Source organism: Ochotona princeps, chromosome 13 (genome assembly GCF_030435755.1).
Source record: "Ochotona princeps isolate mOchPri1 chromosome 13, mOchPri1.hap1, whole genome shotgun sequence".
NCBI lineage: Eukaryota > Metazoa > Chordata > Mammalia > Lagomorpha > Ochotonidae > Ochotona > Ochotona princeps.
In genome coordinates this window covers 8,516,954-8,533,961 of record NC_080844.1, presented here as the reverse complement: position 1 = coordinate 8,533,961, position 17,008 = coordinate 8,516,954, and the positions used below count along the sequence as shown (strand labels likewise).

Here is a 17,008-nt window from a genome sequence, read left to right as displayed (position 1 = left end):
GGAGACAGGGAACAGCTCCAAGTCCCTGAGGGATGGCTCAGCTCTGCCCCCTCTGGCTGTGTCATGTTAGTACAGTCGTCTCACCTGGGCTTCCTCCAGTTCTCTAACCTGTCTAACCTGCCAGCTGTTCTACCAACTACCTGCAGAAGGACTTTTTTCTGTGGCTGTTGGGAGACCTAACACCTCCACCACTTTGCTGGTTCGGGTTTCAGTCTTTATTGGTCTTCTCCCAGTGACTATGCATGCAGAGTGTGCAGGCTGAGGGTCCCTGGGGAGGAGCAAGGGGGAAGGGGCCAGGCCTAGCCTATTCTGGTGGTGGCTGTGCCGACAATTCCTGGAATCCTGAGGCCACTGGAGGCCTCGTGCTGTTGCTTGGGCAGCTCCTATTAGTGCTGACAGGCTGTGCTGTTTATAGCAGCCCCCTGAAGGTCAGGGGCACCTCCTCAGGGCCCCTCCCAGCCAGCTCTCTCCATCCAGCAGGGTGAGAGATAAGGACAGAGACTTCAGCAGCAGCCAGGGGGAGAAGCCAGCCCTGCCCCCAGCTCAGAACCGTCTCCAAGCCCACTTCAGAGTCTGAAGGCCACACCCCCTGGGGAGCTGACCCTAGACCCTCCCTGCAACCAGACTTGTGGGATTCCCCTCCTCAGTTTCCTAAGTCTCATCCAGCGACTGTCCCCGTCCTGGAAGGCTTCAGGAGGCTCTGCCCACAGGGCTGTGTGATCATTGCTAGGACCCAGGCGAAGCTGCAGGAAGGATAGAAGGAGCAGGCCAGAATAGGGTGTGGGTCCAGCTAGCAAAGGGAGCAGGAACCACTCTCCTGACCTAGGCCCAGAGAGCTGGGTTTGAGAGGGAAGTTTCCAGCCGAGACAGCACCTGCGGGTCACTTTGCTGGCCACCTGGAGGTGGAGGTGGAGGTAGAGAGGTCACAGCAGAAGCCTGCAGGAGCAAGCAAGGCTGAGAAGCCTTTGGAGCACAGAAGAGACTGGTGGCGGTGGGGCTGTGGAGAAGCAGTAGATCCAGGGAGAAGGTGAAGGCTGGGTTCAGGGGGAGGTCAGATGGGAAGGCAACAAACATGATGGTGATCCAGTTGTATAAGTCACAGGTACTGTGGAGGGGAGCAGGCTGAAGTGTGCTGGCAGAAAGGGACTGTTGGGAGCTGTACCCTTCATGGAGGAGAAACAAGGGAAGAGCTGGCCTGGCTGGGTCTGCAGCCCATCCCAACCTGGGCCACCCAAGGACCCTGGACACAACTTTGCTCCCATTTGCCCTGACGCCCAGGCCTTTCCTGGGAAAACAGGCTTGCTCAGGACTGGTTATCATCAGGGCTGATCTCCCTCTCTGCCCACTCTGACTCTTAGTTCCCAGGGAGCCTAGGGATGGAGCCATCAGCCTTAGGCCTCTGGCAATTCCTGTGGGAGGGAGCCTGGGTCAGAAGCTGTGGTTTGTAGTTAATTTCTCAACCTTGCACCTTGTGTTCAATCATGCAACCCTGCAAGAATCCCAAGAGAAAGTGGAGGTTGCTGACCTGGGGCATGAAGGCTCCAAGTCTGAGACCCTACTCCTCCCTTGGTTGCTTCAGCCTTTTCTGTGTGGTCCTGTGGGCTGCCCTAGAGCCTGGCCCAGCCACCCTGAAGAGCACCTGGGCTTGGGAGCTTTGGAGATAGGACTTGGGTCCCCCACACTGAGGGCTGTCTAGGTTCTACTTGCGGGTGAGAGATGCTGTTGGTGGAGCAGTTTGGGAAGTAGAGTGAGAATGAAAGACTCCTTCCAAAGTTTACACACACACACACACACACACACACACGAGCAAGAACCTTCTAAGGATTCAGATGCTCAGGCCCTTTCTTGGGACAACAGGAGCAGGAACAAGAAGGTTAGACAAGAGTCCCAAGCTCAGGGCAAGGTCCAAGGGTGACCCTGCCCCACCCCCACCTGAGCAGGCTGCTCCTGCAAGTGGAAGGAAGGCATCTAATGGCATCCTTAAGGCATGCTAAAGATCTCTGCTTCCTTCTCTGAGGACACCTGAGGATACAATAGAGCATTATCCCCTAGAAGGGGAGATCAAGAGTCCCACCTCCACCCTGAGGGTTACTGGGCCTGCTCAGGGCAGCCAAGGGCCAGACCAGCTGAGCCCTGATGAGCACATGCAGGTGCAAGGGAGAAAAGCACCAGGGGTAGGCTGGAGCCAGCTCAGAGATTCCTCTGTGGGTTGCTTGGCAGCCAAGCAGGGCCGACAGGGCCTGAGATCTTCCCTTCCAGGACCAAGAATCACCCCAGCCCACTTCTGAAGATTGGGAAGGGGCAAGAAGGCCCAGAGAAGGCTGTACTGCCAGAGGAAGACGGTCAGTCCCAGCTAGACTGGCCCCAGTGGTGGCTTTGCCCACACTGTCAGAATCTTCTGGACACACCCATCCTGTCTGGCAGAATCTCTTCCATGGCCTTAAACCCTTTCCTTCTAGGTGGGTCTGCAACTGATCCTCCCCATTAGCTTCAGAGTGATGTTCCCCCATCCCTGTAAGTTTTTAGAAACTACATGTGGGAGTGTCCTGGCTGTGTGGAGACTTTTCCAGGGAGTGATCTGCAGTTAACTATAACTACCCCTGCAGACTAGTCCAGGTGCTGCAGAACTCACCTGAGTGGGACCAGTCTGGGGGTGTAGCCGTTTGGCTTTGAAATGCTGGTGCAGCAAGCTGGGCCAATGCCTGAGTATGTAATGAAGTTAAGAGGAATGTTAAGGTGAGAGTGTGGTGGGGGAGCGGGGAGAAGCATGTAGGTGTTCACTGTCCAGTTTTCTCTGCTTGAGCATGTCTGGGGTAACATGCTGGGAGTCATTACATAACCCTACCAGGGAAGCCAGTGGTATTTGGAAATTACACTTTCTTCAGAGTACCCAGCTGGACTGCTCAGTCTCGAGCCTCCTCTTGGTCTAGAAAACCACATTGCTTGTCTTGACTTTTTTGTTTGTTTGTTTGTGTCTTTTCATCTCCTACTGTTGAAGGCAGTGACCCACTCCTGCTTTGAGCACAGAAACCCTGTGGCAATGAATCTGGGGATATGGGCTGCATGGGCCAAGATTACCTCAAGCAGAATTAATAGCTGTTCATCTCAGTGCCAATACTTTTGAAACCTATGGATTGGACTTTTTTTCTCATAATATACATTTTCCATGCACCTGTTGAAGAGTATTCCTATGTTCAGAAATCCCTGGGGCCTAAAATGTTTGCTGTTTGATAGCAACTGGCAAGAGCTCCCCTGATCCTGCTTGCTTTACATGGTGTAGGATGGGGATTTGGGCCACTGATGTGGTGGCACAGACACCATTGCAGGGTCCATCTGGGAAAACAGGGTTCCCTGGTTGTGCTGGAATTTTCCCAAGGGGGGCCAGCAGGAGACTTCCACACCTATCTGCAAAGCTAGGGCCTAGCCAGAGGCCCATTCAGACTTGACACTCAAGGCCAGGGGCTCTCCCCAAATCCTCTCTGGGTTCCTTCTAGGACTTGCCCTGATTCTTGCTTTGGCAATATTAGGAGCTGGTCTTGTCCCTGGGTTGTAGCCAGGAAGGTGAGTGGGCTGTGCTGGGAGACGCTAGGAAAACTGGCTGGGGGGATGTGCTACATAGGCAGGGTCAAGGGACACTCTAGCCACATTTTGTACACAGAGTGTTTCAGAGGCTCCTCCTTCCTGTGATGTCACTGGGAGCGGGGCCAGCAAAGAATGCCATGTGATGTCATGGATGCGGGGGTACTGATATCACCAGGGGTGGGCCTTCGAGCCTTTTTAGGTGACCTATGTTCTCTGGAATTTCGTGTGTCCTGTGCGCGGGGTGTTTCCTAGGTGGAGTGTAGTGACACTGGAGATAGGCTTTGAGACTCTAAGATTCTGTGATGTCAGTGGAAACTGACCCACACACCTGTACCTCCCTTTCTGGAAGACTGTAGCAGGTCTCTGAGCCCTATGCCATACCCGTTCTTCCAGCTGACCTGGCTCTCACAGCCATGGTAGCACCTGCACTAGGGTGCTTTTGTGGGGGGCATTTGTCCTACCCGCTGGCCTCTTGGTGTCTCCGGGTGCTGCTGAGTCTTAGCTCCTGCAACTGTCTTCCCTCCGGGAGCCTGGACAGTATCCCATGGACTTGCAGAGTACAGGGTGATAGTATGCTAACCCATACAACTAACAGCTGGCTAGGCACAATGGCTCAATTGGCTAATCCTCTGCCTGTAGGCATCCCATAGGGGCACTGGTTCATGTCCTGACTGCTCCATTTCCCATCCAGGTCCCTGCCTGTGACCTGGGAAAGCAGTAGAGGATGACCCAAAGCCTTGGGACCCTGCACCTGTGTGGGAGACCTGGAAGGGGCTCCTGGCTCCTGGCTTTGGATCAGTTCAACTCAGCTCCAGCTGTTACAGCCATTTGGGAAGCGAGTCCAAGGGTGGGAGGTCTTTCTTGGTTTCTTTCTCTGTAAATCTGCCTTTCCAGTAAAAATAAATAAATCTTTAAAGAAACAAATAGCTGCCGCTTCACCGTCATTTAGCACACATGAAAGCTGATTTCTCACTCATGCACTGTTGCACGGCATGCTGCTTAACTGGCTATCCTCCAGGCAGTGACTGCGGAATCTAGGTGCCTTTCAGTTAGTGTCCTGGCTGTCATCCTTCATCCTCTGTGTCCAGAAAGCCACCAAGCCGACTGGGTGGGCATGCACTGCTTCTACCTTCATGCTACACGCCAGAGCTAGTGGTCCCATGACCACAGTCAGACACAGAGGGCTAGCAAACAGGATGGCCATAGGGCAGCGGAGTGACCAGAACACCTGACGACTTAATACAGCCTGATGACTTCCCTGAGACCACCCCATTTACACTCACTTTCCCCCTCCACTTCTGCCATCCAACCAGATCACTCCAGGAAGCAAGGCAGCCCAGTCCCAGCTCAGCCAGGGTGACCTCGTGGTGGCCATCGACGGTGTCAACACAGATACCATGACCCATCTGGAGGCCCAAAACAAGATCAAGTCTGCCAGCTACAATCTGAGTCTCACCCTGCAGAAGTAGGTGGCTGCCCTCCAGGCAGGGGTGGGGAGCAGAAGCTGGGTTGCTGGAGGGGAAGGTGGGGGACGCCAAACAAGAGGCTGTGGTGTAGCCATCACACACACCCAGCCTTGGGCCTTGAAACTTGCAGGGAGGCAAGTCCCAAGTACTAGAGGTTGACAACATTGCCACCTCTCTGCACCTGCCAGCACATGGGCAACTGGGCCTGGAAGCCCAGTTCTTTGCCTAGGCAGCCTCCGAAGGACACAACAAAGGCTGTGGGGTGCTGGCCAGCATGCCCAAGAGCCATGACTTCTCCAGTCCACTCAGACCCAATGCCTTCCCCAGGGCAACCCGGGCCAAGGAATGGGCAGTGGGTCACAGCCCTCTGACCTAGCTGCCCTGCATTCTGTTGCTTTCCCCTCCCAGAGAGGGGCTCCCCTGTCCCAAGGCCCACTAGCCTTCTCACCTGTCGCCTTCTGGCTTCTGTAGGTCAAAGCGTCCCATTCCCATCTCTACGACTGCACCTCCGGTTCAGTCACCGCTGCCAGTAATCCCCCATCAGAAGGTAAGTGCTGACTGTTGGTGGCTGGGGTTCCTGAAGCATAGCCCTGGCCTGTGCCTGCTGCAACTGAGCCTGCTGAAGGGGTCAGGCCACTTAGGGGAAGCTTGGATGCTCCCCAGGAAGCACTGATTCTAGGGTGCCTGCCTGGTGGGAGCTAGCCACTACCCCAGGGCTTGTGACTGAACACCAGTCTTGGGTCACAGCACAGCCTCCCACCCAGACAGCGCGCATGGATCCAGAAACCTCTGACCCTTTTCTGTTTGAGAGAATAAGGACTGGGGTGATCATGGCAAAGGCCCTCCTACTTGAGTCAGCCACCAGGAGGAGCTCCCAGGTGTCTAGGGGCTGCTGGCCTCAGAGTATTTCCTACATTGTAAATCTCACTCCCACTTCCATTCAGTCACCTGTACCAACTGATGCCCCCGCTCTGCACCCCTGCAGCCTTAGAGGCAAACATGGGGTACAGCACAGCACAGTCCTGGCCCTAGACTGGGACTCAGTTCTCATAATTGAGTCCCAGGCTCTATTTGAACCACCCCTAAACAGCTGCAACCCCAGAGGGTTCAGCTTCTCTCCTGTAACCCATTCTCCTTGGTGTCATTGCAGACAGATTTGGGCTGGGGAAGGGTAGAGAAAGCTGCCAGGGGGTTGGGATGCGCACAGGATGGGAGAAGAACCAGGTGGGACCGAGTACCAGCCCACCTCTTCCTCAGCCATCCTTTCTGCCCCTGTGCCCTGCCTGCCTGCTTCGCAGTAACCCAGGGACCAAGTAAGCGGAGGCAAGACAGGGGCAGACACAGCATGGGGGTGTTCCCATGGCACCCTGGGCACCACATCTCTTCTCTGGGCTATCCCAGGGGTAGCAGTCTTGGCTTGGTTTTCTGTCCAGGTTTTGCATTCTGTCCAGCTGGATGCCAGCCTGCATGCCATAGGTCTCCTTCTCCTGTGGATAATCCTCTCCTGTGGCCCTGCAGGTGCTCAGGGCAGCGAGCTGCAAGGGGTGGGTGGCAGGCTGCGGGGGCACTTACACTAACACTTTGGTTCTAGGTCCACACAGAAGCTCTTGAGTGTGTGTGGCTTCTAACTGCTGTCTTCTCTCTCCCCTGCATGGCGCTGCCCCCTGGGCCAGGACCCTGCTGTGGACACGAACGGCAGCCCCGAGGCCAGGGCCGGCCTGGGCACCCCGGGCACGCCGCAGCTGGGGTGCGCCTTCTCCCAGGCCTCTATCTGCTCGCCATCTGTGGAGGTCTTGGACCCCAGTCCTTCACAGGGCAGCCCGGGCACCAAGACCAGCTCAGAGGGGGCCCCGGGGGCCCAGGGCTCACGCCAGCCGAGGCAGTATAACAACCCCATTGGCCTGTACTCGGCAGAGACCCTGAGGGAGATGGCTCAGCTGTATCACATGAGCCTCCGAGGGAAGGCCTCAGGTGCCGGACTCCTTGGAGGGTAGGTAACGGGCACGTGTGGTCTGGGGCCCTCCCGAGGCCAGGGTGCTCGGTGGACGCCCGGTCAGGTGGTCAAAGAGAGGCACTGGACTCCATCCCACCAGCCACAAACACATGCGCCAGCACAACTGACCACAGCACAATCCCATTGCCCTCTGCCGGAGCCAGCCACGCTGCAGCTTCAAACAGCTACCCAGATGCCGGGTCAGACTTGGCTCAGGGGAACCAAGGCCCTGAGAAGCTGAAGTCCCAGTGTAGTGGTTTGGCTGTTAAGTGGCCTGCAGGCACCATGTGCGGCCTCCCAAACTTTCATACCAGGTCACACCCTCCAAAAACGGGTCAGTGCCTGCTTGCCTATTGCCTTCAGGAGCTCCAGGGCAAGTAGGCACTTTGGTCCACACTCCTCTTGGAGCCCTGAGGCAGAAGCAAGATGGAAAAGTGAGTTCTCTAGAACTGGGAGTAGTCCAGGAAGACTGGCTAGGGGAGGGAGTGCCTGAGCTGGGTGGGAGTGACCCTGGCCAAGGCAGGGCAGCAAGGAAACAGTAGCCAGAGGAGAAGGGGGTTGCAGGAACTGGGAAGTAGCAACCCCACAATAGTCTAACGGCTGGGACGCAATGGGCCAGGGGTTCAGACTGTGTAGGTAGGCCTTGGAGTAGGTGGTGGAGGATGAGGAGCCCTTCACACTCAAATGTCTCCTCCTGAGTCCACAACTGCACCATTATCTGTGCCTGGGCGGGGGGGTGGGGTGGGGTGGGTGCTGGATGCAGAACAAGCCAAGTTAGGGCAGCACAGCCTGGTGCTCTGCCCAGCATGTGGTGGGAGGCCTGGCATAGTGCCCTGGGGTTGGGGGAGGATAAAAGAGACACAATGTGCTGGCACACCTTCCCCAACATGGGGAGCCCCATGTGGTCACTGCCCCGATTCATCCAGCTGGTGCACGTGGGAGTCCAACCAGGAGCCCAACACCCTGCACAAGGCATGTTGGGCCCCACCAGCTTGCTGCTGGCTGAGTGCCTCACTGCTTGCCCCTCTATGCTCTCTGAGCTCCTGAGTGAAGCTGGCCTCTGGCAGTGGGTGGCACTGTTGGCCAAGAGCAGCTGAGCTATGTGTCCATTCTGCTGGCTTTCTTCCTCAGGGACTTCCAGCCAGAGAACTCAGGGGTAGACTAGTGGAATAGAGCCAGTCTCCTTAGCCTGCCCTTGATGAGCTGGTAGGTCTGCCGATTTGGGAAGATGGGCTGCAGTGGCTGGGACCCTTGCCTCCAACCCTGGAGGCCAGCTGCAGTGATGAGAGCATCTCCTCTTGTTGAATCCTCTTTCCAACCTGGAAACAGCCAACAATCACTTGTCTTTGTCTCGCGGTGAACACAGAGGGGACATGATTGCCCTCCTCCTACAGAGGGAAAATGGAAGTTTAAATAAGGTAAATAATATATTCGATGTCACACAGCTTGAAAGTAGCAGCTAAGACTGGCACCTGAGTCTAACTGACTCCACGTGGCAGGGAGACCAGGACCTGTCAACCTGCTGGAGGGTGGGTGGCGCGGGAGTCAGCCTCATTCTCTGCTTCCTTCAGGAGCTCCAGGGCAAGCAGATACTTTGGTCCACACTCCTCTAGGAGCCCTGAGGCAGAAGCAGGGTAGAAAAGTGAGTTCTTTACAGCTGGGAGTAGTCCAGGAAGGCTACCTAGAAGAGCCTCTCAGTAGTACCCACTTGTCTGTTTAAATAATCACTTGATAGGCTGAGCAGCAGGCCTAGTAGTTCCTTCTAAGGAAAGACAGGCTAGCATGGCTCAGCCCAAGCCAAAGCTGGTGCTCCTGTCCCAGGCAAGGCAGGCAGGAAAGGGCCAGGGTCTCTGAGCTGGGCTAGTCCAGGACAGCCTCGGCCAGGCCTAGGCCACCACCTGGGGCCACATGTCTAACCTCTTGCAGGCGCAGATTTGGCCACAGCTAAGTTGCGTGTGCATCCATTGTACCTGTATCCCCTATTGAGGCAGGCTTAGACTCAAGAGTCCTGTTTAGTCTATACAACTCATTGAGGCAGTGGGCATCATCGATTTCATGAAGCTGAGATGGACAACAGGAAGAGTGCAAAATCAGGGCTGATTTTTGTCCATTTCCTGGGGGAAGCTTCTTGCCTGACTCCCTGGGCAGCTCAAAGCCTCTGGGAGGCAGGGAGAGGAGCATATGGGGTGACCTAGGTATTCCTGCTGCCCCCTTCTCCTCACCCTTTCTGGGACCGGCCCCAAAGGGCAACATCCCACAGGCTACCTGGGCAGGTCTTGCCTCTGGGTTATCCTCTCCAAGAGCTGGTACTGGTGGCTGTTGAGTTGTGTCTGCCATGGGCATCTCAGCCTTGGGTTCTCAGGCAGAAGCTGAGTAGGGCACAGGAGCCAACACCACAGAAGGAGCCTGTGGCAGAATGGGGGCATCCCCCTTCCCACCAGGCCAACACTGCCCTCTGTAGAGGGGGGCACTGGACTGCCGAGGCAGCGGGGGAAGGGAGTGAAGTGCAGAAACTGACAAGGCAGCTGTAGACGCTGGCCAAAAATGGAGACGAAATGAAAGTTCCATGTTGGCCCTGTCCTAATATAGCTCCACTCAAGGGCTATTTTGAGCTTGGGAAGACACAGGGAGTTTTATCAACTGGGAGACAGTGCGGGGTAGAGCTAGGCAAGGCAATGAAAGAGCTCCCTAGGGAAAGGAAAGGATGGAGCCCTGGCTTTGGCCTGACTCCCCTGGGGCCTGGCTAGGTGCCAGGATCCCCCAGCCACAGCTTCTGGGGGACAAACACAGAAAGGCAACAGAGTCTAGGGACAGAGAATTCTCCCTCTCAGTTCTGGACAATTTGCATTTAAAGAGATCTAAAGTGAACTGTGTACCCTCTCCAAGGAGAGCTTGGTGGGTGAGGGGTGGGAGGGCTGCAGGAAAGGGGCAGGGTTCCCGCTGTGGGGCTCAAGCTGGGCTGCCTTGGCTTGTCTAGGACCCACACTTCTCCCAAGACACCTCACTCCTTCTCGGAGCTGGGGGGGAGAGCACAGTGTTGTCAGAAGTGGGGGTGTGCCATCACCCCTTATCCTAGGTCCAGGAGAAAGAACAGCTCCTGGAGGCACAAGTAACTCACTGTCTACCAACTCCTGACCTCTAATACACAGCCTCCTAGTGCTGCTATGCCACCTGCTGGGGAAGCACATCTCCAGGGCTGGCTCCATGAGGCAGGACTGAGCCCAGAGCAGCAGCCAGGCCAGGAGGCAGCAAGGACCTGGCACTCAAGTTGGCAGGTGCAGCGCACCCGGTCTCAATTCCCAGCTGTTTTCTGGGGCTGCCTAATCAGGTTGTCTTGGTGAGGGGGTGAGGCAGGACATGGTGAACATGAGAAGCTCACAGGGTGGGGGTCCTTGCTATGTCTGACCCAAGCCCTGGGGGCCCTCGATTCCTGACTCCAAGCCCTGCCCTGCTGTTTCCTTCCTCTCCTTGCACAGTAAGGCTTTGAACGGTTTTGCCTCTGTGTGAGCCAGCCCAAGGAGGGTCCTGGCACTCAGACCCCTGCCCTCCAAGGAAGCCCCCTCTCACAGCCCTGTCTTTGCCTTTTCTCTCTGCCCCAGGTGGTAGCCAACTCACCAGCCAAGTTAGTATCAAGGACAGCATGTGTGTGCGCTGTGTGCTTGCCTAGCATGCACCTGCGTGTCTGTGTAGTGTGGACAGCGTGTGCATGTGTGAGTGCGGATGCCTATGTGTGTCCCTGGGTGAGCCTGCATGTGTGTGGAGCTCAAGTATGAAGAGGGGCCTTTGGGGGGTGAAGTGGGAGGTTTTTGTCTGGTGGTTCCGACTTGTGCCTCATTTGTGCTGCAGCTGCTTAAGCCTCTGTAGGCTGGCTGGGGTGGTGCAGAGGAGAGGGGTGGAGACGAGGAATGCTGCACTGCTCTGGGGGACCTCATCTGCCTGAAGATTCTCTGTCCTGCCGGGACCTCCTCCAGAGGTTGCACCTGACCTTGTCTGCATGCTGGAGAGAAGACACTCCCCAACCTACCAACGATGGGAACTACTGGCTAATGGGACGCACAGCCAGGTGGACTTCCAGGGGCCCAGGAGGCCTGAACTCCACTCCAAGGAAGAAGTGCATGCAGTGAAGCCCTGACGGGGGTAGCCAGCAGGATGCGGCACCCCTCATGGAGGGACCTTGCTCAGCTCTGCAGGGGCAGGTCTGGGGGCTGCTGCTTCTCGCGTTTGGGACGCTCTGGACTCAGCTTGAGCTGCCACTGCCTCTCACATAGTCCAGCTCCTACCCCTGTCCCCAAGCCCCCTTTCCACCCTCCGCCTGGTTCCTCTGGCCATGTTTGCCTCTGTTGCCTGGGGTTGTGTATGGTGGGAGATCTTGCCATGCCCAGAGCACCTGCTAACCCTGGAGGTGTCTGGGGCTGAGCCAGGTATGCATGCACTGGGAAGGCAGAGCTGGGCCAGAAAACCCCCCACACAAACACCTTAGGAAGGGGCCCAGGACTGACTTGATTAGACCTGGTCAGCCCACTGTGGTCACAAGGGTATCCTACTTGCAATCAGGACCTTGGCATTGGGAGATCTCTCTCCACACACACACCCACTGTCTGCCGTGGCCTTGACCTCTGGTGTAACCACCACCTGTTCGCTTTTCTCCTCCCCCTTTTCCCTTTCCCTTGGTTGGCACCTTATGCATACCTCCCCCAGCGCCGACTACCAGGAACGTTTCAACCCCAGTGCTCTGAAGGACTCGGCCCTGTCCACTCACAAACCCATCGAGGTGAAGGGGCTGGGCGGCAAGGCCACCATCATCCATGCCCAGTACAACACCCCTATCAGCATGTACTCCCAGGACGCCATCATGGATGCCATCGCTGGCCAGGCCCAGGCCCAGGGCAGTGACTTCAGCGGGTAAGCCCTTCCCCTTCTCCACACTCCTGCTGCAGCCAACAGATCCGGTGTGCTTCCCTCACCTCTGGTATCCCAGAAGCCTGCAGGCCTACACCAGGGCCTTGCAGAGCCTGGGGTCCGCTCTTCAGAACTCAGCTCCTGGTCTGCCACAGGACAGAAGGTGGAGAATGCAGCAGCTCCTGCAAGTACTTTCCATGGCCTCTGAACTTCCCAGACTCCACATGGGGCTACTTGAGAAGGAGATGGCGTGTAATCCTCTTAAGGAGAGAACATTCCAGAGCTCCCCCATCTCTTGGTCAGGCCTCTCATGACCAAGCCATCCATCTGTTCCTGGTTGCGGAAGGGCAGGTGTCACACTCTTTAACCTGGGAGAGTGGAAGACGCAATGTGTTTCTTACTTGGGACAAGGTCTCAGCTCCGGCATTGGTTCCTGACTTGGCCTGTGGGCTGTGATTGGGGTATAGGCATGGAACAAAGGAAAGCTGGCTGAAAAGCACAGGTGGTTAGAGCTACTCAGGGTGCTCACTGCACTCTGACTTGCTGCCTGCCACTCTGTCATGTCTCTTGCACACGCACACACAGACGTCTGTTAGTTTTCCACTTGGGAATACCATCATGTTCTCACATACAATTGGCTCCTTGGGCAACTTTTTTTTTTAACAGGAGCTTACTGATTTTCAGTTTTTAGAACATTTTTAAATTTTATTTTTGATGATGTCTACACAGGTGATTAAGGTGGGAAGGATTGAGGGTTAGGGGAAAATTGGTAGCCCATTTTTTTCAAATTTTGTTTCTTCCTGTATCTGGGAGAAGGGGGGAGACTAGAGAAGCCATACTCAGTCTCCCAACTGAGTACCTAGGGATGGGGACAGCCACCCTGTCATCCCAAGGTCCCCAATGTAGAGTGTTTTGAGGGTTCTGTTCAAATGGTTTCATTAGTTCTGACATGCTTCAATCGCAGATCCAAGGATGAGGAAATCCTTCCAAGGTCCATTGGCTGACATGACTTGCCCAGCAACTTATTCCTGCATCAGAATCGCCAGCAACTCAAGGAAAAACATCTTAAAATGACACACTCACCCTTCCCCTGCCCCAAAGCTATGGATAGAGATGTAGTAATGGGTGCAAAGCATCCTGTTACTGTGCCTGGTGTTTCCAGACCCCAGGCTGCAAGGGGCAAGCTCCACTCTGCTGGGATTGCGGTACATCTTCTGGGCCACCAGGAGGTGGGAGCCACCTGCTGCCTTGGAGCTGGCAAATCTCAACCCAGCCAGACTCAGAGCTGCTGTGGCTGTTGGCAGACAGAGTTCTGGGCCACGTAGGTGAATAGAAACATCCCATCCTTGGAAGCAGAAAATACGACTTTGTGCATTGGCCAGCAGTCAGCTCCTGAGGACCCCGCCTAAGCCCAGGAGTGCACAGGCATTTCCTGCTGACATTTGTTGGCCCCCTGTGCATGTAACAGTCACCTACATGTTCCTAAACACATAGCGGTCACCCGAGAACCGCTCCTCACTAACTCGCTGGCATTTGGTGGTAGCATGAGGGGCATCCATGGTCTTAACTGACATGCTCCTCTCTAATTAATCAACTGATCCAAGGACCTTCCCAGTCTCCCTCCTGCCCGCTCCCTTCCCTTCTGGCCACTGAGCTGCCTCAGGGTTGAGGGGAGGAGTCATCTTCCTTGTCTTGGCCAGGCCATCATAACCATGTCCCCGGGGCTGCTGTTGGCTGCTGTGGTTCCTTCCTCACTGATGATTTTCTTTTTCTCTCTCTCCCCTTCCTGCGTCTGCCCCACTCCCCATAACTCATATCTGACCCTAACCCCGCTCTCTGTGTGCGCCGCCTCTGCCATCCCATGATGGACGCGCCCTCACGGCTGGCTGTCCCTCTGCTTGGCAGGGCGTCGCCACTGGCGTAAGTAGCTCCCTCTCACCCCACCTACGTGTCTGTCCCATCGTCCTCAGCATCGGCGTCTGTGGGGTCGTGCGTGGGCTGGTGTGCGAGGTTGCCAGGGTATGTGCCCAGCATGCTCTCTTCACATGCTTTCTCAGGCCCACACCACACCCTTGTGGCCTATGCGGGTGAGAACCCGTTCCCTCAGATCATGTCATGATAGGCACAGGTATCAGAGTGATGACAGCACGAAAGCATGTAGACCTCCAGGGTGGTAACCACCTGGGAGATGGGTCTGTGGGAACCAGCACCTGCCAGCCCACTCACGACAGGCTAAAAAAAATGAGCCAGATGAGTGAAGCAAATGGCAACCTTGGTTGTGTGTAGGGGAACATGAGTGGCAAGAAGCACAGACTCAAGGCGTGGTGGCTGCAGAGGGTAGCATTGGCCTGGAGTCCCAGCATTGCAGCTTTGCCCTTCCTCCCTCAGCCTCCTCAGAGAGTTCCCTCTGCGCCCTCCCACGGCAGCACAAGTCCACCATCTTGGTGCTGTCTGCCAAGATTGTGCTGGAGGCCAAGCCAGTGAGATTGAATCCCAGTGGATGAACTCTGCCCAATCCCAGCAGCGGGGCTTTCTTGAATCTCTAGAGCCAGGAAGGCAACAGAATAGACCCTGGTGGGAATCCTTACAGGGAAATGATGGCAGGTGGCTTTCCATCTGCCCCAGAGCCTGGGCTCTTGTCTATACCACCCCACACCTGTGGCACAATTCTCACTTTCTACTTCCCTCTCCCAGGTAGGGAGCCAGAACCAGGAGATGCAGTCACACATTTCACCCAAGCACCTTGACCGTCCTTCCTCCAGTGATAATGAGGTCCTACCTTCTCTTCTGGTTCCCAGCTAGAACCTTAGAGTAACCTGCTGCCATCCTCATGGTATCTGCATCCAGCCCCTGTAGCTCTCCCAGTTGGGCCAGAGCCCTGGAAGGGAAGGCAAGGCAGCCTACATGGGGGAGGGGGCAGAAGTAGCCTTCCTGAGTGTTTGCGACTCTGGGGAGGGCCTGATGACAAGGATGCTGGCAGCTTAGAAATGCCCAAGCTCTGCTTCCATGGGACCCTGAGCTGGAGTCAGCTGGAATGAGTTGCCTGGTCTCTGGGAGGGTGGGCTGGACATTCTGGAGCCTCGCCACAGTGGCCCCGAGGGTCCTTTCTGGCTTTCATTCATTCATTCATTTGAGATACTTTCAGTATCTGCCTTATGCCAAGACCTAGGAGTTTAGGGGGAAGTGACCAGGTATCACCCCTTCACCACAACCAAAGGCTAGGACTGAGAGCCAGGGCACTCCCTACAGTCCTATTTCCAGCTCTCCCAGGGCCAAGTGGTTATGATCATGCTGCCTCACTGTCTTCTCACCTCCACTTCATGGCAGGCCCACATCTCTGGCAAAGCCTGGAGCCCCAGGTTCGCTCCTAGGCAGCTTCACAGCTGAGTGCAAAAGAGCAAGGACAGAGGACAGGCTCTGAGCAGGACCCTGAATCCCCATCCAGCTGTAAACTCAGTCCAGCCCCTAGGGGGCAAGGGGGGCTTTTCCAGCCTGAGCCTGCAGGTGGCAATGGAGGAGGAGGTAGAAGCAGAGAAAGACAGGAGAGATCCAAGCTCCTGGCCTTGTTTGAGTGATAGGATCCACTGCCTCACTGTGACCACCCTGAGTACCATGGCCCAGGCCACACCCATGCCTCAGCTTCTCAGCTAGCCATGGGGGCAGGCCTGGTGGACACTGGGGAAGGGGAGGGCCTGGGACTGGTGGGGTGGAGGGTGTGGGGTGGGCGAGGGTGGCATGAGCCAGGTTCCTGCCCAGCTCCCCACCCACGGCCCTCCTGATATTGCAGGAGCCTTCCTGTGAAAGATCTGGCAGTGGACAGTGCCTCCCCTGTGTATCAGGCTGTGATCAAGAACCAGAACAAGCCAGAGGATGAGGCCGACGAGTGGGCCCGGCGCTCCTCCAATCTGCAGTCACGGTCCTTCCGCATCCTGGCCCAAATGACAGGAACAGAATTCAGTGAGTAAGGGCCTGGTGAGGTCGGGGGGAGAGACCAGGAACCTGCTGGGACCAACTGTTTAGTCCTGGGACCCATAAGAGCCCCAGAATCAAGCCATTACCCTGGGCGATGAGTGGGTATTGCTGGGTAGTTGGCAGCTGAGTAGGCTTTCCTAATGGCAGCCTCTACTGCAATAATCCAGGCCTCCAACAGGGGGCAGCACACTAGCCTTGCAGCCCCTAAGCAGTGTGACATCCCCAGGAGATTGGGACAAAATCTAAAAATTCTGACCTCCCTCCCAGTTGCTGGCACCACATCTGTCTTGCCTTTCTCCTTCCCACAACACAGACTTCACCTCTTAGAGTTGCGAAATTGGGAATGCGGAGGGGAGGTGGTGTTGTAACCACCCAGGGCCCTGGCTAAATCCCAGGGACTCAGCGCATGCAGAGCTCAACGGCTTTTCTTTGCCATGCTCCCTGGGAGTCCTTCTGACCAGGTCCCTTTTACCCACAGTGCAAGACCCAGATGAGGAAGCCCTCCGAAGGTCAAGGTAAGTGCCCGGACACAGGCTCTATGGCATGGCCCCTCTGACCCCATCCGTCCCTGGACAGCCCCACTGCCACACAGCTCTTGGAAAAGATCCTCTCAAGTGCATGTACTTGGAAAACCAAGTCCGCAAAGCCCCTCCCCCTTCTCAGCAGCTGCTGGCTGGCGGAGGAGGAAGCTGTCCTGGGCAGTGTGCTGGAGGCTGGGAGCTGAGTGTGTCCCCGCCCCCTAGGCCCTAGGCTGCAGAAGTGAGGCTTCCCTGGCCCTGATCCTGGCCAGGGAGGGCAGGGCTGCTTTGGCCTCCCAGGGGCTATTGAGAGAACAAGGGCACCTGTCTCTGTGAGGGCAGTGGGCCAGCGCCTTGCCTGCCACTCAGGGCCTAATTCCCCTGCAAGCGTGAAGGCTGGGCACCTGGAGGCAGGCATGTGGAAGGCCACATGGGGCACACACACACCTGAGCCCTGGGCGCCCGTGTCAGCACTGTCAGTGTGGCCCAGCTCAAAGCCCAGCTGTGGGAAGGACCCGCTCTTGGCTGGAGGAGGGACTGGTGCAGGGCCTGGGGTTGGGAGGGGAGGGGCGGACATG

The 17,008-nt window shown here is 56.3% G+C and overlaps 1 protein-coding gene across 7 annotated transcripts in view; it reads left to right on the top strand.

Moving 5' to 3' along the window:
* LDB3 (LIM domain binding 3) overlaps nt 1-17,008 on the top strand; it is a 56,021-nt gene that overhangs the window by 2,553 nt on the left and 36,460 nt on the right. For 2 of the 7 annotated variants that reach the window (XM_058671119.1, XM_004583344.2), the window contains exons 2-8: nt 4,896-5,047; nt 5,520-5,595; nt 10,641-10,663; nt 11,740-11,943; nt 13,846-13,860; nt 15,728-15,897; nt 16,391-16,427. In XM_058671119.1, the coding sequence (XP_058527102.1) occupies nt 4,896-5,047; nt 5,520-5,595; nt 10,641-10,663; nt 11,740-11,943; nt 13,846-13,860; nt 15,728-15,897; nt 16,391-16,427 (677 nt within the window). Of the gene's footprint in view, nt 1-4,895; nt 5,048-5,519; nt 5,596-6,721; nt 7,039-10,640; nt 10,664-11,739; nt 11,944-13,845; nt 13,861-15,727; nt 15,898-16,390; nt 16,428-17,008 lie in introns of all 7 variants that reach the window. The other 5 variants (XM_058671120.1, XM_004583345.4, XM_058671118.1 and 2 more) reach the window with 3 other exon arrangements.